Source organism: Prunus avium, chromosome 1, assembly GCF_965620075.1.
Source record: "Prunus avium chromosome 1, drPruAviu1.hap1.1, whole genome shotgun sequence".
Classification (NCBI taxonomy): domain Eukaryota; kingdom Viridiplantae; phylum Streptophyta; class Magnoliopsida; order Rosales; family Rosaceae; genus Prunus; species Prunus avium.
Window position 1 is genome coordinate 58,714,010 of NC_142284.1, and position 25,767 is coordinate 58,739,776.

The following is a 25,767-nucleotide window of genomic DNA, read 5'->3' on the forward strand; positions in this document are numbered from 1 at the left end:
TGGGGAGGTAGATGGAGGATCGAGATGGAGTAATTAGAAAATCACTGAGGTAGTCACGTGTGAGAAAAGCAACCCTCAACTATCGGTTCCCCATTTTAGGTGCTTTTTTTTGTTTTTGTTTTTCCACAATTTATTCTGGACCATTAGATCAAATAATTCAAATCTAACCGGTCCAACAAGTTGATGAATCGATACTTTGATGTAGGGGGCTTCTCCAATGCGAACTCTAAGATGCGAACTCGTTGCGAACTTTTGTTTTTAACCGTTGGAAGAAGAGCGAAAAGAAAGAAAATAAAACCACACAAGCCATCCAACGGTTAAAAACAAAAGTTCGCAACGAGTTCGCATCTTAGAGTTCGCATTGGAGAAGGCCCCCTTTGATGTATACTAGAATTTTCGCTCAAAGAAACTCCCTTAAGTAAATGAAGGTCAAGAAAGGCAGCAGCATCCTAGGTTTTAGCCTCACATGAGTCACGTGGGCTTTACCAATTTATATTGAAAATACAACTAAATGAGCTTTTTTATATTTTACTTTGCATTAAAAAAGAAAAAGCAAACACAGATTTCGACATTATTTTTGTCCATGAAATTATTTTAATCCCTTGGGTAATGGGGTAAGCACCTGTTCTTGTCACCCAACAGCGCAAATTACTAATTGTGCCAGCACTACCAGAATTACTTAACTATTTTTTCTCGGTTCCTCCTCCCCACGCTTAGACAAAGCCAACTTTAACGCAAGTAGAAAAATCCATCAAACCAGAGAGGGTGCGTGGAATTTGAAATTAAATAATTGGCTTCGAGGTTTTTGTTTTGACTCGGATTTTGAACACTTATTCTCTATGTGAACTGGATACAGAAGACATGCAATCATAGCACTATACCATATCCAGCATTTCTTTCTTCTTGATATCACTTTCCTATCTCCTTTTTTTCCGTTTTCTGAAGCTCAAAATGGCTGATGGGCTCATTTCCATGCTGCTAGATCGCTTGGCCTCTGCAACCTATGAATACATAGGAGGAGGGGTGAAACTTGTTTTGAACGTGAAGGAAGATGTTGAGAAATTCACTCGGACTCTCCGAGTTATTCAAGCTGTGCTTGAGGATGCAGAGCAACGCCAAGTGACGGATCAAGCTGTCAAAATCTGGTTGGATGAGCTCAAAGATATATCCTACCAGATGGTGGATGCGCTGGATGAGTGGAACACTGCCATTCTGAAACAACAAGTTGAGAAGCAAGAAAGAGAACAAAATGCTCCTGTTCCCCCCAATAAGAAGGTATGTTTCTCTAGTTTCTCCCGTTGCTTTTGTTTTGGCCAACTGAGTCGGGTAATTCATCATCATAAAATTGCTCAGAAGATACAAGGTCTGAATGATAGGTTAACTGAGATTTATGAGGAAAGAAAAAAGTATCAGTTTCTACACAAAGAATTAGGCATTCAACAACCTCAACAACCTCAACGACCTCAAACTGCATCTTTTGTCAATATGTCTGAGACATTTGGTCGTGAAAAGGAACAGGATATTTTGATAACAAAGTTGTTGGGTGATGGTAGTGAAGAAAAAAAGGGGCTCCTTATCATCCCTATTGTAGGGATGGGAGGCATGGGTAAGACCACTTTGACCCAACTAGCCTATAATGATGACAATGTTAAAGCCCATTTTGAGATCAGAAAATGGGTTTGTGTTTCAGACCCTTTTGATGAGATTAAGATCGCTAAAGCCATTAGTGGCGATTACGCCCCAAGTTCAAATGAATTGGATGAGGTCTTGCAATGTATGTCTAGATCCATCCGGGGCAAAAAGTTTCTCCTTGTCTTGGATGATGTATGGACCGATGATCCTAAAAAGTGGGAACAATTAAAGGTACCATTAATCCAAAGTGGTGCTAAAGGCAGCAGAATATTGGTCACCACAAGAAAACTAGAGGTTGCTAATATGATGAGAGCAACACCAAACATGATCAATCTGGAAGGGTTGAGTGATGAATATTGTTTGGCAATCTTCAATCATATGGCCTTTTCTGATGGGAATGTAGATGAGGCATTTGGAGATATAAGTGAGAAAATTGTAAGGAAGTGTAAGGGTTTGCCTCTTGCTGCAAAGACTTTAGGTAGTCTCATGCAGAATAAAAGAACAATGAGAGAATGGAAGGGTATTTTGAATAGTAAGATATGGGATCTAGAGAAAGTCGAGCAAGAAGTTTTCCAACACCTATTCTTAAGTTATAATGATTTGGCCCCAACAATTAAATGCTGCCTTTTATATTGTGCTACTTTTCCTAAAGATTACGAGTTCCAACGAGATCATTTGATTAATCTCTGGATGGCACAAGATTATATTATTTCGAAAGGGAATAAAAGTAAGGGAACAACGGGTGATGCAGTTTTTGACAACTTAGTGGCCCGATCATTTTTCCAGGATTTTGATGAAGATCTTAAAACTGGTACCATTACAAGTTGCAAAATGCATGATATTGTGCATGACTTTGTGCAATTTCTCACCAAGAATGAGTGTTTGATTATCTATCATGGCGAGGAAACTATCAGCGAATCAAATGTATTGGGTGATAAGGTTCGTCATTTGACCTTGAGATATGTTCCTGAAGGTCCACTTTCTATCTCATCTTACAATTGCAAAAATCTTCGCACGCTCGCAACTTTTGATTCAAGAATTACTACCATAGACCCAAATTTAATTTTACAATTGAAATGTCTTAGGACATTAAATTTGAGTGGTAATTCCATCAAAGAACTCCCAGAGGAGATTGGTGAATTGATACATTTGAGGCATATTGATTTGTCTTACAATGAAGATTTGGAGAAATTACCGGACAGTATTTGTGGTTTGTACAATTTGTCTACCTTGCGCCTTCGTTGTTTCTATGGTGGACTTAAAAACTTGCCTGAAAAAATGGGAAACTTGATTAGCTTAAAGCATCTTGAGGTTTGGTTGTGTGTAGCTCTGGAATTCTTGCCCAAAGGGATAAGGAGATTAACAAGTTTGCAAACACTAGATGTGTGTCGGTGTGGTGGCGACAACGATAAAGCATTCCAAATTGGGGATCTGAGAAAGTTGAACCTTGAGGGAAGTCTCAGAATAGAACTTGTGGGGGATGCGACAGATAAGAGCGAGGTTGAGAAAGCACAATTGTGGGACAAAAAGCTATTTCATCTCACCGTTGATTTTCAAAGGCAGACGAACAATAGTAGTAGTATAGAAATACTGAATGCCTTGCGACCGCACCCAGATTTGGAATCTTTAAATATTTGGGATTATAATGGCACCACGGGGCCCAATTGGATTCAGTCTTTACACCATTTGAGATTCCTTAGTGTTAGTTGGGGGACAGAGTGTGAACTTTGGCCTCTTGGGAAATTGGAGTGCCTTGAAACACTGAACCTATCCGGGATGGATGGAGTGAGAAAGGTCGGTGTTGAATTTTTGGGATTAGAAGATCAAACCTCATTTAGAATCAGATCACCACCCCTGATATTATTCCCAAAATTGAAACAACTCCACTTTTACGACCTCCCGAATTGGGAAGAGTGGGAAGGCGTGGAAGAGTGGACGAAAGAGGATTCTGAAATTACAATCATGCCATGCCTTTCTGAGTTGACAATTCGACATTGCCCTTTACTAAAAGCACTGCCAGACTTCCTCTTCAAAACACCACTGCAGACTCTTGAGATCTTATACTCTCGGAGACTTTCAGAGCGTTACCAAAAAGGCAATGGAGAGTGGGCCAAGATTTCTCACATCCCAAACATCCGCATACAAAGAAGGTAATGGAGCTCTAGCAATCTCTTATTTACATACTTATGTATCAATTCCAACTATGATCTTATTTGTTTCCTTCAAAATCTTCAGAGGATGGTGACTCGCAAAGCACATTTATGAAAACATCTGTCTGCGGCATATATAATCTTGAGATGAGTATGAAAGGTACTTTGATCATCTTCTTTAAAAGGTACTTTCCTTTTTAATTTTGTACTAAAAGTAAAACTAATTGTTCGCATTATTTTACGACCTCCCGAATTGGGAAGAGTGGGAAGGCGTGGAAGAGTGGACGAAAGAGGATTCTGAAATTACAATCATGCCATGCCTTTCTGAGTTAAGAATTGAGAGGTGCGGAATGCTAAAAGCACTGCCATACTTCCTCTTCAAAACACCACTGCAGACTCTTGAGATTGGCAGATGTCGGAGACTTGCAGAGCATTACGAAGAAGGCAATGGAGAGTGGGCCAAGATTTCTGCTACGAACCCAAACATCCGCATACAAAGAAGGTAATTGAGCTCTAGCAATCTCTTATTTACATACTTATGTATCAATTCCAACTATCATCATATTTGTTTCCTTCAAAATCTTCAGAGAATATTGACTCGCTAGGCACATTTATGAAAACATCTGTCTCGGCGGCATATATAATCTTGAGATGGTGACTCGCTAGGTAATTTTCTTCCTACTAAAACTATAAGTAATTGTTCGCATATATGATATCATAATTTTTCTATGAAGAGGATTTTTCAAATGAGTATGAAACCACTTGTGTCTCGGGGGATTCAGTACTGGTGTCTCATCAAATATGCAACCACTTGCATTACAATCAAAAACGTTATCAGAAGTTTTTTGATTAACTTCTTCCTTTGACTTTATCATTTCTTTTTCAATCAATTCTTCCATCTCTCTCAATTTTTTCATAGCAATTCTAGTAGTAGCTTCTGTCTCTGCTGCCTTACTCAATACATCATAAGTTGTTCACATCAAAGCATTTCGTCGCAATGTGATCGATGATTTACCATTTACCTGTAATAATTCACCATGCCCATTTGCCTCCAATTCCTTTTTGGCATCTTTTGTCCATCGCTTCAATATATATTGTTCTGGTATTTGACTCCAACATTTGACATTTAGTACCCTTAGAGCATGACGACACAATAAACCCATAGATTCAAACATTTTGCAACTACATGAAATAGTGCAATTGAATGAATTTAGTTCGACAAGGTAAACTCTGTTGTGACCCTCTTCATTAAGTTGAAATGAGTGAATTGTGCTATCACTTCCAACCTCATGCATCATCACTGCCAAACTATCTACAAACTCCTTTTCAAATAATTTAAATATTTTCCTTGTGTAGACAGTAGCAGCATGATTCAAAATTCCACTGCTTTTGGCAATTCTAGAAGGGAGTCCTTGATTGCAACGAAAAGACTCTTCTAATTCACTTGAACGCATTTTTTCCGCTTGTTTATCATAGTGATGCACAAATTGAGTAAGACTCATTGTCTTAGTAGACATTTGATGAAAAACATTGTTTGTGCTCTCACTTCTTTGTGAAGATTTTATCCTAGCAGTAAAAATATGCCGGCTAAATACTGGACACCATTTTGCACGAAGATTATATAGTGTCATCAACCATGGGTTGCCTGTAAGGTTGAATTTTGCCAATAAGTCATCCCAAATAGATTGAAATTCCAATTCTGTCTCACAATATCCTTGAAGACACTTATTGAACATATGGTTAAACTCTTGATTACCATAATAACTTCCCAAATTTCTTGCAGCATTCTGAGATATGTGCCACGAGCATAAACGATGACATACCCCAGGAAAAACATTTTGAATGCCATTTGCCATTGCCTGACATTGATCAGTAAAAATAGTCTTTGGTTTTCGACCTCCCATTGATTCTAAAAATGTCTCAAATAACCAAATAAATGAATCAGTTTTCTCATCCAATAAGAAAGCACAACCGAATAGTACATTTTTCCAATGGTGGTTGACGCCGACAAAAGGAGCACATATCATGTTATACCTATTAGTTCGATAAGTAGTATCAAATACTACCACATCTCCAAAACAGTCATAGTCAATTCGTGACCTTCCATCTCTCCAAAAAAAGTTTGTCATTCGATTTTCTTGATCAACTTGAACTGTGTAAAAGAACATAGGATCTTCAGCTTGTTTGCGCTTGAAAAGGTTCATCAAGCTTTGAGCATCCCCTGCTTCAATCATGGCCATTTTCTCCTTGTTCACAACATTGTAGCAATCTCTTTTTGTAAAACCAACATTTTGAGACCCGCCAACTTCTTCTGCTAAATAAGAATATGTATTTGTGGTCCTTATTCCTGCACCCACCATTGTTTTAATGACACCCAAATTTGAATCTGAAACTTTTCTATTTGATCTCAAAAATTGCCTCTCTTCTGGCTTAGCAAGTTCATGGTTATGCTCAGGAACAAAATGAGAAACTTTCCACGTATCATCTTCATCCTGAAATGCAAATCGAATGCTAGCTTCGCAACCTGTTCTTGTCTCTAATTTGCTAACCTTGCTCAATTCCGAAGGGTCACTATCTAGTCGAAAACCTTCTTTTGAACAAAGATAACTAAATTGCCGTAGAACTTTTTTGGTATTGTATCTCTTTTGTCCCTTCCGAACACTAAATCCAACTCTCGTAGCATAATTGTTGTAGAGATTATAAGCTTCCTCTTCAGTGGACACAACCCTTCCAAGCAAATCTTCATCAATATTTTCTACACGGTTAACGATCATTGGATCTTTTTCTCTTACGTTTTCTTCATCACTTTCAACATCAATGAATACTGACACAACCCACAACATCATCTTATATAACATAGAAATAATGATAATAATAATAATTATATATATATAAGAGAAACAACCTGTATAACCTCCTACAATCGACAAAAAAAGAAGAAGCAGCAATAGACTGAAAAAACAAACTGCAGCAATCGACAGAAAAAAAAAAAAGCAGCAATAGACTGAAAAAAAAAAACTGCAGCAATCGACAGAAAAAAAAAAGGCAGCAATAGACTGAAGAAAAAAAAACTGCAGCTGCAGCAATCGACAAATAAAAGCTACAGTAATAAAATAAAAAAGTACGATTGCAAACACAAATCAAGGATATTTGTTTACCTCTGTCACTATCCATAGTTTTATAGCTGTAAGCTTGACCGAAAAAATAAATGGCTGCAAAAGTCTTCTTTTCATAACAGTGGTACAAATTTCGATAAAAGTAATTATGTTTTAGGGTTCCTTTTTTATATTTTAAAACAAAAACAAAAAAGAGAGTTGGTTACTAACGGTGTTATAATTAAATTTGGATGTTAACATTCTCTCTCTTAAAAAGCAGCCATGCCACATGTCATTATACAATTGGTGCGTACTACCACCTGTAACTGACACGTGGTAGTACTGTACTATTGTATAATTTCTCCAAAGTGTGAAAGCCCTTGGTGGTTGTCTGCTTGGAGATTCTTATTTCATTATTATCTGAAAAGTATATCAAATATAAATGAAAGGCATAAAAAGCGAGGAGTTGTATCCACCTGCCCCAGCATTACATGGCAACGTAAATGAGAAATGTTTAGAAGCCATAAAGATGAGGACTGACTTCCATCTACCCGATTATTAATGTATGAGATGAGAGCAAGTCCAGCCATAGCCCCCAGCCCTGGCAGGACAGGTCTGAGGCCATCTCCAGTTATGAGCTAAATCCCAAATATAGCCCTAAAATAATGCAAAATCCATCTCCAACCATGGGCTAAATAAAATTTTGGCCAAATTTGGAGGGCCACATTTGGCCCTTTAGCCCTCCAACTAGGCCACATATAGCCCACCTTTAGTCTATGCCAATTTTTTGTGGGCCCATGCATTTGCTTTTTAAAAGCCAATAATAAAGTAAGTTGATGTCATAGGTGTATATATATAATAAAATATGAAGAATCCTAAAATATAGCCCTGCATGGCTGGAGATAGAAAAATTTAGCCCTGCACTATTCTTTAAAAAATTAATATTTTTTAGGGCTAAATTTTTAGCCCTGGACTACATTTAGCCCTATGACTGGAGATGGCCTTAGCCCAGGTAACAGTTTGCAGCGGGCCAAGCTTGCCCTGGCAAGCTATGGGCCCCACGAGACAGGGCCAGCCCATAGGCGAAACCAGCCTGACCACACCAAAAAAAATTTAAAAAATACTAAAAATTTCAGAAATTTTTTTATAAATAAATACTAAGTCATATTCTTCACTTCCCACACCAAAACTCTATACAAATTCCTCTCCTCATATCTCATGTGAATAGTGGTTGTCATGGCAATGAGTGGAAACACCACAACCTTTTGCAATGGCTGCCACTATTCATGTGAATAGTAACAGCCCTTGCCTTGCTCTTGCCCTTTGCCATAGCAAATGAGTGGAAGTGCTCTAAGAGCATCTCTATTGTAAAAGTGTAAAGGGAGATGTACCGAGAGTTATCGGAAGTTGCTCCAACATTCATATTTAATTTTACATCTCCATTTGTTGAGCTTCATATGCTGAAAAGGAGGAGAAATAATGTAAAAGTGATGGGCACCAAATATATAAAAGGTGAGATAGCTATCAAAACACCAAAAATATCATTTTGCTGCAACTTAATATAAAATCATTTCCTTTCATGTCCTTTTTACATCTCCTCACTATAGGAGAAAAACTCAAGTTTATAACTTCTGGAGATGTAAGGCCCCGTTTGATTCATGGGAAAAGAGACTTATGGATGAGAAATCAATTGCTTTCCCATGTTTGGTAAGTCTAGACATGGGAAATCGATGCCTTGCACATGGGAAAGTAAGGGGAAAGTGAAGTCATCTTTCCCCCTTGGGTTTTGTTTTCCTCCTTATGGGAAAGTTTAGGAAAATGAGCCAACATTAAATATGCATTTTTCATGACCATATTATCCCCATTAACAATTTAGAATTACAATATAGCATTAAATGCATTCTTTTTCATTTTATTTCATATGGGTAAAAAATCACATTATCTAACACAAACTTATATCGTGGCATGCAACAATTTTATTTTTTAAATAAAAAATAATCATCAATTAGCATGCAAATCACAAATCAAATTTATAAATTTTTTGACATTTCAATTTGAGAAACTTAAATACCAGTTTGTTCAGTATAAAGACTAGGTTTTCCTTTCAGTGCTCATTAACTATATAAAGACTTGTATAGAGTATAATTTAGATATATAAAGACTTGTAACAATCAGCATAATGAGACAAGTCATGTAGACTGAAATTTAGATATATACCTGAATTTAAATTGAGATTTCAATTTGACTATTTGATTTTGAGTGCTCTTTATGATATTTTTTTTTTTCCTTAGTCCTTTATGAATTTAGGTGTTAGTGTTTTCAATTTTTGATATTGGAAAAAATAAAATTAAAGGATTGAAAAAATAAGAGCCAAAGCCATAGATTGGTAATGATTATTACTTAGTAGAAAATAAGAGTTTAAGAAGGAGGAGACATGAATTATTTCTTTTATTGTTGCTGTTACAATAGAAAAAAAAAAAAAAAAAACCAAGGTAAAACTGTAATCATTGATGTACACAAGCGGGCCTCGAACCCACGCCAGAAGAGTAGAAGTTAAAGTGCAGAAAACCAATGCCGCAGGGCCTCGAACCCACGCCAGAAGAGCTGTTAATAATTACAGGTTTACGAATAATCCCGCTCGCGTTGACTCTGAGCGCAAGAATTATGGAAAGGAAAGAAAAGAGAAAGAGGTAATTATAAAATTCGATATGGTTAGTTTATGCTTGAATGTATATCCTCAGTCTCTGGTGCTCTTGAAAGTTGTACGTGCCATTGGGATTATAAGAGATTGGTAACTCGAGAAGGCCCTGAGGTCACTTGAAGTTTTCTTTTATAACTTTTATTGAATATTTTGTTCTGGTTTTTTCCTGTGAATATTTCTTTTGTCATTTATAAGGGAAAAAGATGAATTATGTTTACCTTCCCCTTTGCCTTTTGTGCTATATAAACATTCATATAACTTTGTTACCCTAAGAGGCTAAACGCCAATTGACTGTAGCCCTGTCTTCCAATACTGTGAATGATGAAATGGTTCTTTCATTGTATGGTTAACCTATGGTGCACTTACTGGCTATTAGGATATTGGAACTTGGCATATAGTCATGGTTAAATGTTATCCATAATGAATTTTCCCAAATCTGGAAGATTGGATAGTGTCTCTGACTTTTTGGTAAATTCATGATAATGTTGCATGAAATTTAACAAAAGATTGATATATATATTTCTTCTTAGCATGCTTAATTGTTGCCAAGATAGATCTTAGAAGTAGAATAGCTAGGCACCACATAATATTGAAGAATTGAGTTCTGAATCTTCTGATCTTTTTCTTTTATGCTAATGGTAATGATGATCCATTATTGTGGACTTTTTTGGCCAATGTGTGGTTGAGTAAGGTTTTAAGATTTTTTTAATATAACGGAACCATGCCAAGATCTTATTATATTTGGGTTTGAAGGTTGATAATTGTTAATGAATGCCCTTTTGTTAAAGAATGTAAAAGTGGTGCATAAGGTTGTTTCTCATCACAATCTTAGTTCTATTAGCTAGCTTGTATGTCTTTCAGGATTGATAATACTTGGATATGTTTTTCCTCCCATAAAATTGAAGTTGTTCAATTTTTATGTTTCTCCTATCCAACTAGATTAGCGTGCGCGCACACATAATTTTCATCAGCAAATTAAGCAATTTGAAAACCTTGTTATCGATTTCAGATTGCAGAATTGAAGTCTGGAATCCTCCCACGTGCTTGAAGGGAACTGAGGTCTCCTTTTTTCTCCCCCTCCAAATCACTAAATAATTAATTAGAAAACTTTCTTTTTTGCCTGGCCTGATTGTTTTGATGAAATATCATTCTATCTTTTGTATAAAGATCACCTCTTATATGTAACTTTGTAAGTGTGTCCTCATTTTTATAGGATGTGGTTATTGTGCAGACTCAAAATGCCAAGCTTGGTCCTCATCCCCTGTGAAATCAATGAGGCCTGTGCAACAGGAAGAATGTGCCGTCGCATTTATAATGCGGCAAAGTTTGCAAAAACAGGCGAGAACCAGTGCAATAGATTGGAATGTTCACCTGGAGAGGTAAATGGAAAGCCCCACTGGAATGTCAGATACATTAGCCTCATAGTATGCAACTGAAAGAGTTACTGGATAAGAAATTCATGTTTTGTTTTCATTTCGAAGGCTGTCATCAGATGCGGCGCTGAAGTTTAGAAAGTTTATTTTAGATTTGGAGCAAGAATATGTATACTTTTGAGAAAAGTAACTGCACGTATACCTTAAGCTTTCGGAGAACAACTGAATGTAAATTAATGGAGCTACATATAACAGAATGACGATACTTTCTGCGGAACTCAATCAGAGCCTTGTGACTTCTTCAACAGATAGTACGCACGGAACAAAAAAGATCCTGAAGCTATCTCACACGGACACATCCTGAAGCTATCTCACACGGACACATCCTCAACAAGAGCCTTGTGTCTGCATATATTTGATTGATGTGGCGCCTCCTCCTATTTACGTCTTTATTAGGTAATCACTTGAGATACGACACGAAAACATCCTGAAGCTATCTCACACGGACACTCATTTCATATTTAATTATTTATGTTTTACCGAATTAGTGTTTAGTAAAATTGAAAACACGGGTACGCTAATATGCTTTAAAATAGTTTAAGGTACTAAATTGAAATTAACTTAAAAAATAATAGCAGAAGAGATAGTTCTGTCTGACTTCAAATCTAATAAATAACAATTGTTTTTCTTTTTTGTTACATTGACAGTGATTGAACCACCCTCTCTTCGACCCAAAAAAAAACAAAAAAAAACCGCCCTCTCTCTAAACGACAATGAAGACGAATGCTATTCACAAAAACCCAAAATGTATTGGCGGCTATAACAAACAGGTTGAATTGCCTTCATTCTGTTTCTGTATTTGCTGTTGAAGAAGGTGATGAATGTTGTATTTGCTGTTCCAAGTTATTTCTGATCTATCGAAGGTGTGTGTTTTGCCTTAGGTAAAAAAACACTTTGATTTGATGTGTGTTCTTAACCCAAAAAGAAAAAACATATATATAATTTCCCAACTTTAATAACAGCAAGCATAAAATTTTAATTTCCCAGATAAAAAGAATAAAACTATGATTTCATTTGATAGACAAAGGGGTGTAGTAAAAAAAGCAAATAAGAAGATAATGTAATAAATAAAAAGGAAAAAACAGGTTGAGGAAAAGTGGAAAATTAGTCAAAAGATAATGGCTCTTGAATTGAAATCATGAAAGGCAGAAGCTGCCCCTCCATTACAGATAAGCCTCCTTAAACTTTTGGGATAAAGATTCGTGTAACAGTTCCTTTAAGAAGTCTGTGTGGTTCTAGCTTCTTCAAAGTTGTTCAACTCCAATTACTTTCCTCAAAGTTGGCTGCACTTTCCAGCGCACCAGCACTACTTCGTTGCCTTTTTCAGATTCTGCCATTATCTCTCATTGTGATTCTGACTTCCATTCTCTCATTCTAACTCTTTTTTGGAGGGAGCCACAAAACACCTTAGAGATTTTAAGTTGTTTTCTCAAAATTTAGACATCAACCCCAACAACCCCCACCACCACCGCCGACGCCACTGGAAAATGCCACTTGAAATTTGTGATTCATTATCTATATCTATACATATAAGTTATAAGTGCCACTTGGAATTGAGCCTTAAAAATAAGTCTTGTCCTTATATATATTGAAGAAAGTGACATTCAGTTTCAATATTATTGAAGAAAGTGACATTCAGTTTCAATATTATTGAAGAAAGTTTTGAGTTCAAATCTAATAAATGACAATTTTGAGAGACTTGAAAGGGAATGTTAGCATAACCCACTCTAGACAACAATAAACAGAAACCCTTTTTCTTTTTCTTTTTTTGAAGAAAGGTGATTTTACAATAAACAGAAACTTAATTTAAAAGTTAGCATAACCCAAACAAGAAAAGTATAATATATTTTTTTTTCCGAGAACAAGAAAAGTATAATATACTAGCCACTCTTTTGCCTTGGAGTTTGCCTTGAAGACTTACTCAGCATATAAACTGGGCAGCAGAAAGGGAACACTACAACACAAACAATCATCCTGCAATCAGTTCTTGTTCATAAACAATGCTGTCAACCATTTTCTAAAGCTCAAAATAATGGCTGATGCGCTCATTTCCGTGCTGCTAGAACGGTTGGCCTCGACAACCTATGAATACATAGGAGGAGGGGTGAAACATGTTTTGAACGTTAAGGAAGATGTTGAGAAATTCACTCGGACTCTCCGAGTTATTCAAGCTGTGCTTGAGGATGCAGAGCAAAGGCAAGTGACGGATCAAGCAGTCAAAATCTGGTTGGATGAGCTCAAAGATGTATCCTACCAGATGGTGGATGTGCTGGATGAGTGGAACACAGACATTCTCAAACAACAAGTTGACAAGCAAGAAAGAGAAGGTGGTCCAAATGCTCTTGTTACAAAGAAGAAGGTACGTTTCTCTAGTTTCTCCCGTTGCCTTTGTTTTGGTAAAGTCAGTCGGGTGATTCTTCGCCGTGACATTGCTCTGAAAATAAAAGATCTGAATGATAAGTTAACTTAGATTTATGAGGAAAGAAAAAAGTACCAGTTTCTACGTAAAGAATTAGGCATTCAACAACCTCAACGACCTCAACGACCTCAAACTGCATCTTATGTCAATATGTCTGAGATATTTGGTCGTGTTTCCCTCTTTTCGGCCGGGTAGGCCGATGGAAGGAGTTTTTGGTCCTTCTTCTCTTGAGATGCGTAGGCGTGCCACCACCAAACCACTTGATGACTTGGATGGAAAGATTGTGTGAGTGTGTTTGCGCTTCTGACTTCTAATCAAACAATTGATCGACCAAGCAAGGAACCTCCTCTTGGTCTAGGTTCTTTTTCTTCCTTGAGGTCAAGGATGATTGAGCTTTGTATGACTATTTTTAGGATTTTTGTGATAAGTGTAGTGAATGTAAATGCAGGAAATGAAATGACAAAAATTTAAATGCGATTAAATAGATTAAAGCGATAAAGACTTGAATTAAATTCGAATGTAAAGACAATTGGAATTAAATTGCAAGAAAGTAAGCTTACACTAGAAAAACGAAGAACTCGGATAATCTGAATAGCTTGAAAGATAAAATCCTAGACTATGAATTGAAAAGTACAGGATAAAGAGATAGATTTTGTGTCTTCAGTTGGCGGTCCTCTTCTCTTCTTTTGACGACCAATTTATAGAGCTTCCTTCAGCTCATGGGTTTGGCCATTAAATGGCCTCAACTAACTTTCATTGAAAATCCTCCCGATGTTAATGCCTTCCGGAGCTCTACGCACGAACCACCCGATGTCTTGGAAGTCTTCCCAACATTAATGCCTTCCGGAGCTCTAGGCGTGAACATCCTGACAATTTGTTTCTCTCACACCCTTGCTCAAACACCTTGGAGAACTCAATCTACCCTTGGTTTTTCATGAACTCACTAGCTTCCAGCTACTTCACCTCTCTCTCACAGCTGCACTTTTGCCTCTATCTTAGCTTAGCTATATCTTCGACCGAAGATGAGAACATCTTGAAACAAGTCCTCAAATTAGGCTTCCATGTTTCCTGCAGGTTGTTCTCTCCTTGGCCAATCAAAGGCAACTTAAAACAAAAGCCCTGTATGGAAAAACACCCAAGGAACCCAAAACATGTAGACAAAATAGCACAGCGGAAACTAGACGGCCGGTTGCTTTTCTTCAATTCCTTGTATCTTTTAGTTGAGCCAACTTCTTCCAACAGATCTTTCCATCCAACCAAGGATTTTTCCACTCAACCAAGGATCCTTAAATTCGACCGAGGATTTTTAGTTCGACCGAGGATTTTTTAGTTCGACAGAGGATTTTTCCAAATAATTGGTGGGTGGGTCTAATAATACCAATCATGACATATATATATATATATATATATATATATATATGATAGTTTTTGTTGGCCAACTAATTCAAACCGTGGGGCCTATTCATTATATATAAATATAAATATATATATATATATATATATATAATGAATCGCAAACACTAAAGCTTCCTTCCATCTTCCCGACACTTTCTCCCCACACTTTCTCCCCACATATAGTTTTATATTACAAAAGTTGCACTCCTCCACCTTGTTGAGCATCTTTCCTCATCTTTTTGTAAAGAAATCCCACGCCCCATTCATCAATTGCATCTGCTCAACTCCAACTCCAACTTCTCCATAGCTGTGTGAGCTCCTCCATAGCCAGTTAATCCATCAACAGGTAACTTGCTATAACACGCCAAATTCTTTATCATACTTAAATTTAAACTGATAACAACATGCCAATTGATGGCCTTTGAATTATTTTCAGATTTTAATGCATTTTTTCCTCTCACAGCCATGGTCTGCACATATATATATATATATATATATATAAATTAAACAAATGGCAATAGGCCAATTAGTGGCCTCTCAGTCATCTTCAGCAAATTCTCACGCCATTTTTGTTCTGCACACACACACACACACATATATATATATATATAACTTAAACAAATGGCAATAGGCCAATTGATGGCCTTTGAGTCATCTTCAGCAAATTCCCACGCCATTTATGGTCTACATATATATATATATATATATATATATATATATATATATATATATATATGAATGAATTCTGCCATGCCATGCAAACATGTTTGAGTGTGGTTGAAAATTCACAGCAATTAATTACAACCCATAAGAATGCTTTCAACAATATAAGTGCATCTATTTAATTGTTGTACATCGGTTATGAATAAATACATATTGGTGCCCCTTTCAACAATACATAATTGAGCCTCAACAATATGGTGCACCAATATATATTTATTCATATCTATTCATGCAGAAGGCACATCAGATCAAGTTGCATCTGATAGAATGGTTTGTTAGCCTCAACTAATGTATTTATATAAATGCACTCAATGGGTTGCCTTTATATCCAGAAATATCCCAGTACATGATGGCGTGGCTTTTTCAATTATGGCTACAGTTGGGGCACTCAAACAATATTTATCAATGATGTATAGCCATCGTGTGGTCCGCATCCACACGCCCAGCACCACTCAAACAATATAATATTGTCATTGGTTTTGAGCCACAGCATATTCAAACATTTGGTCCATGCGGCACTCAGCAATATGCAAAAGGCAAAGTTAGTGGGCTCTGACCACTGTGGTTTTACACAACATTGGGAAACACCCAGACCAATTCATTAAAATTGCTCTCTGAATGGAATGAGTACTTTCAGTTTACCTTTCTGGAAGGGGCAATGTTTGCATGGCATGGCAGAATTCATTCATATCTATATATATATATATATTCATATCTATATATATATATATATATATATATATATATATATATATATATATGTGTAGACCATAAATGGCGTGGGAATTTGCTGAAGATGACTCAAAGGCCATCAATTGGCCTATTGCCATTTGTTTAAGTTTTATATGTATATATATATATATATATATATATATATATATATATATATATATATATATGTGTGTGCAGAACAAAAATGGCGTGAGAATTTGCTGAAGATGACTCAAAGGCCATCAATTGGCCTATTGCCATTTGTTTAAGTTTTATATTTATATATATATATATATATATATATGTGCAGAACAAAAATGGCGTGAGAATTTGCTGAAGATGACTGAGAGGCCACTAATTGGCCTATTGCCATTTGTTTAAGTTATATATATATATATATGCAGACCATGGCTGTGAGAGGAAAAAATGCATTAAAATCTGAAAATAATTCAAAGACCATCAATTGGCCTGTTGTTATCAGTTTAAATTTAAGTATGATAAAGAATTTGGCGTGTTATAGCAAGTTACCTGTTGATGGATTAACTGGCTATGGAGGAGCTCACACAGTTATGGAGAAGTTGGAGTTGGAGTTGAGCAGATGCAATTGATGAATGGGGCGTGGGATTTCTCTACAAAAAGATGAGGAAAGATGCTCAACAAGGTGGAGGAGTGCAACTTTTGTAATATAAAACTATATGTGGGGAGAAAGTGTGGGGAGAAAGTGTCGGGAAGATGGAAGGAAGCTTTAGTGTTTGCGATTCATTATATATATATATATATATATATATATATTTATATTTATATATAATGAATAGGCCCCACGGTTTGAATTAGTTGGCCAACAAAAACTATCATATATATATATATATATATATATATATATATATATATGTCATGATTGGTATTATTAGACCCACCCACCAATTATTTGGAAAAATCCTCTGTCGAACTAAAAAATCCTCGGTCGAACTAAAAATCCTCGGTCGAATTTAAGGATTCTTGGTTGAGTGGAAAAATCCTTGGTTGGATGGAAAGATCTGTTGGAGGAAGTTGGCTCAACTAAAAGATACAAGGAATTGAAGAAAAGCAACCGGCCGTCTAGTTTCCGCTGTGCTATTTTGTCTACATGTTTTGGGTTCCTTGGGTGTTTTTCCATACAGGGCTTTTGTTTTAAGTTTCCTTTGATTGGCCAAGGAGAGAACAACCTGCAGGAAACATGGAAGCCTAATTTGAGGACTTGTTTCAAGATGTTCTCATCTTCGGTCGAAGATATAGCTAAGCTAAGATAGAGGCAAAAGTGCAGCTGTGAGAGAGAGGTGAAGTAGCTGGAAGCTAGTGAGTTCATGAAAAACCAAGGGTAGATTGAGTTCTCCAAGGTGTTTGAGCAAGGGTGTGAGAGAAACAAATTGTCAGGATGTTCACGCCTAGAGCTCCGGAAGGCATTAATGTTGGGAAGACTTCCAAGACATCGGGTGGTTCGTGCGTAGAGCTCCGGAAGGCATTAACATCGGGAGGATTTTCAATGAAAGTTAGTTGAGGCCATTTAATGGCCAAACCCATGAGCTGAAGGAAGCTCTATAAATTGGTCGTCAAAAGAAGAGAAGAGGACCGCCAACTGAAGACACAAAATCTATCTCTTTATCCTGTACTTTTCAATTCATAGTCTAGGATTTTATCTTTCAAGCTATTCAGATTATCCGAGTTCTTCGTTTTTCTAGTGTAAGCTTACTTTCTTGCAATTTAATTCCAATTGTCTTTACATTCGAATTTAATTCAAGTCTTTATCGCTTTAATCTATTTAATCGCATTTAAATTTTTGTCATTTCATTTCCTGCATTTACATTCACTACACTTATCACAAAAATCCTAAAAATAGTCATACAAAGCTCAATCATCCTTGACCTCAAGGAAGAAAAAGAACCTAGACCAAGAGGAGGTTCCTTGCTTGGTCGATCAATTGTTTGATTAGAAGTCAGAAGCGCAAACACACTCACACAATCTTTCCATCCAAGTCATCAAGTGGTTTGGTGGTGGCACGCCTACGCATCTCAAGAGAAGAAGGACCAAAAACTCCTTCCATCGGCCTACCCGGCCGAAAAGAGGGAAACAGGTCGTGAAAAGGAACAGAATAGTTTGATAACAAAGTTGTTAGGTGATAGTAGTGAAGAAGAAAAGGGGCTCCTTCTCATCCCTATTGTAGGGATGGGAGGCATGGGGAAGACAACTCTGACCCAACTAGCCTATAATGATGACCGAGTCAAATCCCATTTTGATATGAGGCAATGGGTTTGTGTTTCAGACCCTTATGATGAGATTAAGATTGCCAAAGCCATTATTGGTAAAGACGCCCCAAGTTCAAATGAATTGGATGAGGTCTTGCAATGTATGTCTAAATCCATCCAGGGCAAAAGGTTTCTCCTTGTCTTGGATGATGTATGGACCGATGATCCTAAAAAGTGGGAACAATTAAAGGTGCCATTAATCCAAAGTGGTGCTAAAGGCAGCAGAATACTGGTGACCACAAGAAAACTAGAGGTTGCTAATATGATGAGAGCAACAAGAAACATGATCAATCTGGGAGAGTTGAGTGATGAATATTGTTTGTCAATCTTCAATCACATGGCCTTTTCGGATAGGGATGTACACGAGTTTGGAGACATTAGCAAGGAAATTGTAAAGAAGTGTAAAGGTTTGCCTCTTGCTGCAAAGACTTTAGGTAGTCTCATGCAGAATAAGAGAACAATGAGAGAATGGAAAGAACTTTTGAATAGTAAGATATGGGATCTAGAGAAGGTCGAGCAAGAAGTTTTCCAACCCTTATTCCTAAGTTATTATGATTTGTCCCCAACAATTAAATCTTGCCTTTTATATTGTGCTACTTTTCCTAAAGATTACGAGTTTAAACGAGATGATTTGATTAAACTTTGGATGGCACAAGACTATGTTATTTCGAAAGGGAATAAAAGTAAGGGAACAACAGGTGATGCAGTTTTTGACAACTTAGTGGCCCGATCATTTTTCCAGAATTTTGATGAAGATCGTAAAACTGGTAGAATTACAAGTTGCAAAATGCATGATATTGTGCATGACTTTGTGCAATTTCTCACCAAGAACGAGTGTTTGATTATAGATCATGGTGAGGAAACTACCAACAAATCAAAGGTATTGGATGATAAGGTTCGTCATTTGACCTTGAGATATGTTCCTGAAGGTCCACTTGTTATCTCATCCTACAATTGCAAAAAGCTTCGCACGCTCGCAACTTTTGATTCAGGAATTACTACCATAGACCCAAATTTAATTTTACAATTGAAATGTCTTAGGACATTAAATTTGAGTGATAATTCCATCAAAGAACTCCCAGAGGAGATTGGTGAATTGATACATTTGAGGTATATTGATTTGTCTTACAATGATGATTTGGAGAAATTACCGGACACTATTTGTGGTTTGTACAATTTGTCTACCTTGTGCCTTCGTTTTTGCTCTAAACTTAAAAAACTACCTGAAAACATGGGAAACTTGATTAGCTTAAAGCATCTTTATGTTACCGGTTGTCGAGTTCTAGAGTTGCCCAAAGGGATAAGGAGATTAACAAGTTTACAAACACTAGATGTGTGTCGGTGTGGTGGCGACAACGATGAAGCATTCCAAATTGGGGATATGAGAAAGTTGAACCTTGAGGGAAGTCTCAGAATACAACTTGTGGGGGATGCGACAGATAAGAGCGAGGTTGAGAAAGCACAATTGTCGGACAAAAAGCTATTTCATCTTACCTTTGTTTTTCAGAGGCAGACGAACAATAGTAGTAGTAGTAGTAGTGTAGAAATACTGAATGCCTTACGACCGTCCCCAGATTTGGAATCTTTAGATATTTGGGATTATAATGGCACCACGTGGCCCAATTGGATGCAGTCTTTACACAATTTGAGATTCCTCAATCTTTCTTATGGGACACAGTGTGAAGTTTGGCCTCTTGGGAAATTGGAGTACCTTGAAAGACTGACCCTATACTGGACGTATGGAGTGAGAAAGGTCGGTGTTGAATTTTTGGGATTAGAAGATCAAACCTCATTCAGAATCAGATCACCACCCCTGATATTATTCCCAAAATTGAAACAACTAGAGTTTTTCTACATGTCGTATTGGGAAGAGTGGGAAGGCGTGGAAGAGTGGACGAAAGAGGATTCTGAAATTACAATCATGCCATGCCTTTCTGAGTTAACAATTGAGAATTGCGCATTGCTAAAAGCACTGCCAGACTTCGTCTTCAAAACACCACTGCAGACTCTTCGCATCCCTGGATCTGAGAGACTTGTAGAGCGTTACCAAGAAGGCAATGGAGAGTGGGCCAAGATTTCTGCTACGAACCCAAACATCCGCATTATCAGGTAATTGAGCTCTAGCAATCTCTTATTTAAGTACTTATGTATCAATTCCAACTATGATCTTATTTGTTTCCTTCAAAATCTTCAGAGGATGGTCGTGACTCGCAAAGCACATTTATGAAAACATCTGTCTCGGCGAGCTTGAGATGAGTATGAAAGGTGCGTACTTTGATAATCTTCTTTAAAAGGTACTTTCCTTTTTAATTTTGTACTAAAAGTAAAACTAATTGTTCGCATTCCTGTTAGGCAGTTGTTTTAGGTGCTTTGATGTTTGTTTTGTTAAATCTTTGGAGTTAATTTTAAATTAGCTAGTATTAATAAATTAATTTACTTGTTATGCCACACGAGGTTTGTTGTTTTGTTTAATCTGCATGCTTTAGTTAGTTGTTTCTCAAAAAATTTAATTCCCTCTAAGAGAAATGATTGCAAGAAGCAAATTAATTGATCAACTGTGTATGTGTCATGATTTCAGGGACCTCTATTGAAGCAAACAGAGTGATGTAAACCATCAAAAGTCAGCCTACAGAAGTTCCAATATTTAACTATTCTACTGGTGTATTGAAATTTTGATTATTTTCACCACTGCCTTTGACATGGTGAATTTGGAAGTTCAACTGAGCTTGATGATTCAATTGCCCTTATTTTTTTTGTTTTGTAAGCACAAACTTTGTGAACACCTTATATCTACTGGTGTATTGATCATTTGCAAAACTTCCTTTGTGTCATTAATTCGTAAAATGTACTCTGAGGAACTGGTGAATTTGGGTTTGCAATTTACCTGGAAGGTGTGTTTTGTTGTTCCTCTAGAAGGTGTGTTTTCTTTGCCATCGGTAACTTTGATTTGGTGTGTGTTCTTAAGCTAGAAAAGTCGTTAATTGTGCTGCGGACGTTTATGAGCTTGCTCTCCTGGTCTGCATATATTTGATGTGGCGCCTTCTCCAATCTCTCATATTTCAGCTGCTGCTGGTGCCATTATATTTTATGTCCTGGTCTGCATACTACATGGATTTATCAGAAAGTAATTCAGTTTCAAATTAATTCTTAATCATCATTTTTGAGGCTCCTGTTTACCCAGTGGTTAGAGTTGGTTAGAGCTGTTAGAATTGTTCGGAGGTTGGTTAGCTTAGCTGTCAGCTGTTAGAATTTTTATGTCATCCATGTAAACTTTTGGATGACGTTTAGTCCTGCAAATTTAGCATAAATAAATTGGGTTAGATTGTATTATTAATAAATATGTATTTTGTTTTATTAGTATTAGTGACAAGATAATGAGAGATGGCTCATTCGGCCAACAAGCCCAAAAGGATGTTAATGGCCCATTATGCCGAGAAGTTTGTTTTATGGGTACAAGAATTCTTTAGTGCGGGCCTTATATGTGACCCTTATGTGAGGCTTCATCTCTTAACTTAACTGTTGAATCAAATTAGTTAGCCATTGAATCAAATTGATTAGTCTAATCCAACGATTAAGAGATAGAATCTCACCTCAAATCCATATATAAGGCCTCAAAGATACTGTAACGAGGGAGTTATAACTTATAACGTGGGGTTATAATAAAGGCATCCCGAATATAGCTATCAAGTGGACAACTATTTGACGGCAGGGTTGAACGCATCAGTACGTTGTTCACCCCTCAACGTAAACCCCTAGTGCCTCCTTCCTTACGCATATGGTAAACCTAAACACATGGTACAAATGAGTACCCCCCTTGACAAACTTTATTGGTCTGCCATTAGCCGAAAGCCACTTTGCCAAATAGTCCATCTCTTGCCACCCGTAATATATATCTGGTCATAGAACATTAGAATGTCGTACGGATCATGAGATAGAGAGAAAAAGAAAGAGAGAGAAAAGAAAGAGGGCTAGCGATATATTGTGGTCAATCAGAATCTGCCTGTTCACGCGCAAACCGTACTTGGGTACGGTGAGGGGCGGTGCGACTGATTCAGTCAGTCAACTAAGAAATTTGTTTTTTTTTTCCCCATTCCATGCATGTTTCAAGGTTGTTGTTGGTGACAAAGGGCCATCTCTTTCCATGGATTGGATATGAAGAGAAGAGACAAACCAGCTGGCTGGCAGTCAAGCTTAGCTTGAGACAGCTGTTTTTGAAACTAGATGACTAAAAACAGTGAAGGCCTTGACCTACAAACCATGTTTTATAATATATTTCTAGCTTCATGTATTATTCTATGTTGTTGGTACAAGTGTTAATTCATTCAAAAAATATGTATGTATACACGTGTGTGCGTCTATGTTTCCTTACCAAGTCTATTTCGTGTGCTTTATGTGTTGTGATGTGCCCACAACAGGTCCATTCATGCAAAGTTTTGACCTGTTTTTCTGGTCCCGAATCAAATGCAAAAGACTCATATCTCATATGATTGTGTACTGTTTCTCTGTTTATTCAAAATTTAAAAAATTAAAAACTAAAAGAGCTTATGTTTAACCAAAAATATCTTAAAATAAGCATAAACGAACAAATAAATATAAAAAGAAAAGTGTATTGACACTAGGAGACTACTAAGTAAACTAATGAAGAATGGAGTCATAATTTCAAAATAGATTGGCCTAAACTCACTTTACAAATAAATTTAAATAAGTTCGAAATTTTCGTAGAGTCGCGTTTATTTTTTGAAATACAAACTTTGCATGATTTTACATGATGAATTATAGTGTTGACTGATAATATATATGAAAAACATCATACAATAGACCTAACAAGTTCAATTATATTATTAGCATTCTAATTAATAAGACTTCAAATTAATTGGCGACTTAATCGGAAACCACCTTGATGTGTAATTTAATGATTTGAATATCCAAATTCTGATTGATAGTCAAGTAACATAAATATTCTCAATCAAGCAAATAATTTTTTCGTTATGATGATCATAGTATTATGCGTTATGTCGATGTGGCGTTATCCAACCACTCAAATTACAAAATGTAGTATAGCATTATATACATAAAAAAAATATAAACATATCACTCGCTATACACGTTACAATATTTGACTAGATAAATAACACTACAACGGCATGTCACGTTATAGAAAAGTCATGTATACAATTACATGTATAAGTTATTAGTTTATTAATAAGTTCGAATAACCTAGATTTTATACCCTGTCCTGTTTGTAAAACAACCATTTCTAAAGAATGACATGTCACATACATAAAAATATGTTCATATATACAAGTGAAAACAACAGCAACAGTACATGTAGTGTGTGAACATCATCAGAAAAAAAGAAGAAAAAAACTGTATGTGAACATCAGCACGTGGCATTATTTGAATGGAAAAAATTAATATGCACATGCGCTAATTGCCAGCATCTTCCCACTTACGTAACTACTTGGAAACCTCGCTCCAGCACCACCCCCACCCTAATGCTTTAATAATCACCGCATCTGCATACTAACGTACTTGTATATATCTAAAGCACCAAATCCATACTCATCACACTGAAATTTCTTCCTGTGATCAAAGCTCTAAACAAAACCATCAAATTTTACTAAACCCCCCATCGTTAATGGAACCACCGGCTGCCGATTGCCACCACGTCCCTTCTTCGGCACGATACAGAGGCGTTCGCAAGCGAAAATGGGGCAAATGGGTGTCTGAAATCCGCGAGCCAGGGAAGAAAACTCGAATATGGCTCGGGAGCTACGAAGAGCCAGAAATGGCTGCCGCGGCCTATGATGCGGCGGCATTGCACCTGAGAGGACGTGGCGCGGTGCTGAATTTTCCTGAATTGGTTGATAGCCTGCCGAGGCCGGCGAGTTCTAGCCCGATGGACGTGCAATTGGCGGCTCAAGAGGCTGCATTGAGGGTTAGGAGGCTGCGAATGGGGGCTGTTTCGACTGAGGTGGCGGGTGACTCGTCCTCGCCAAGGGACTTGAGCTCAATGCCTGTGACGGTGGGGCTGTCGCCGAGTCAAATCCAGGCTATTAACGAGTCGCCATTGGACTCGCCGAAGCTGTGGATGCGGTACATGTACAGGGCTCATTGCCATGAGGGTCTGTCGTTGTTAGGGGACGACATGTCGTGTGTTGAGTATTATGATGAGGAGGTTGAGTTGGGGGGGGAGTGTGAGAATATCCAGCATTTGTCCATATGGGACTCCTACTTATGAGCCATTAGTTAATTAGTTTATTAATTATACGTACTTGAGACAAAGCAAGTCACCTTTTTTTGGTTTTAATTTTGGAAAGTTGAAAACTACTATTGTATCCAAATATTCACCCAAAAAAGAAAGTTGTATAATCTATATGATTAAGAGCATTTATCCGTGTAACTGAGGTTTTAATTTCAATCTCCCCCCTCCAAAATTACTTGTATAAAAGTATCTCTCATGGTGTCCTGTTTTTGTGAGTTTAAGGAAAAACAAAAAAAACAAAAAAAAACTAATACGATCATTTTGACCTAGTGGGCGGAGCCACCTAAGGACCAGGGTGGGCCTAGCTCCCCCCTCTCCCCCAAATTCTTTTCTTTCTCGATATTTACTTAGGTATATATAATATACAGAGATCAGGTGTTTTGGGTCATTTGTTTCTCTGGATAATCTAATTCCCCGTAGCTTTTTGTTCTTGTTGGCTTTTGTGCTTTTGCTTTGGTTTCTCTGTCTTATAGCTAGTTTTTTCTCGTGATGTTTAAAAAATCTCTCTTCCTCTTTTATTTATCTTTGAGATTTATGAACATTTTTTTTATAGTTTGAATAGTGTAGATGATGAGATTAATTTTCAACGATTTTTAAAATTCATAACAATTATATGATTGTAATGAATGGATATATTATTATCAATATGAATGATAGTATGAAGTGGGCCAAAATGAGTAGTTATTAATGAAATATTAACTAATTAACCGGTTAGAGCTTGAACCCACTACTACAAAAATTGAAATAGACGACGGGGAAACGCCGTCGTCTTTTTCTTTTTCAAACCGTCGTTAAATCGACAGTCGTCTTTTTGTAAGTCAAACTACGACGGTAATTCACCGTCGTCTATTATATGTAAAAACGACGGTTTTTAAAAGAACCGTCGTCTATTACATGTAAAGACGACACTTTTTCTGAAAAAACCGTCGTTATTGAATGTAAAGACGACACTTTTTTTTAT

General features: G+C 36.9%; 3 protein-coding genes and 2 pseudogenes across 3 annotated transcripts; 4 read left to right on the forward strand and 1 right to left on the reverse strand.

The window, feature by feature from the left end:
* The first annotated feature begins 951 nt into the window (after positions 1-951).
* LOC110756014 (disease resistance protein RGA2-like) lies at positions 952-4,288 on the forward strand. Its single transcript, XM_021957385.2, has 2 exons — positions 952-3,553; positions 4,053-4,288. Exons 1-2 carry the CDS (start codon positions 952-954, stop codon positions 4,286-4,288), a joined length of 2,838 nt encoding a protein of 945 aa, XP_021813077.2.
* Positions 4,289-4,756: 468 nt separating this feature from the next.
* Positions 4,757-6,628, reverse strand: LOC148298086 (protein FAR1-RELATED SEQUENCE 5-like). Its single transcript, XM_088249724.1, has one exon. It carries the CDS (start codon positions 6,626-6,628, stop codon positions 4,757-4,759), a length of 1,872 nt encoding a protein of 623 aa, XP_088105850.1.
* Positions 6,629-12,904: 6,276 nt separating this feature from the next.
* On the forward strand, positions 12,905-14,223 carry LOC148298087 (putative disease resistance protein RGA4; annotated as a pseudogene).
* Positions 14,224-18,341: 4,118 nt separating this feature from the next.
* Positions 18,342-21,399, forward strand: LOC110755976 (putative disease resistance protein RGA3). Its single transcript, XM_021957320.2, has 3 exons — positions 18,342-20,650; positions 20,736-20,806; positions 21,120-21,399. The coding sequence occupies exons 1-2, from the start codon at positions 18,462-18,464 to the stop codon at positions 20,746-20,748; spliced, it is 2,202 nt and encodes a 733-aa protein (XP_021813012.1). The 5' UTR covers positions 18,342-18,461; the 3' UTR covers positions 20,749-20,806; positions 21,120-21,399.
* A 2,667-nt stretch (positions 21,400-24,066) lies between these two features.
* On the forward strand, positions 24,067-25,029 carry LOC110756010 (ethylene-responsive transcription factor ERF022 pseudogene; annotated as a pseudogene).
* The last annotated feature ends 738 nt before the right edge of the window (positions 25,030-25,767 follow it).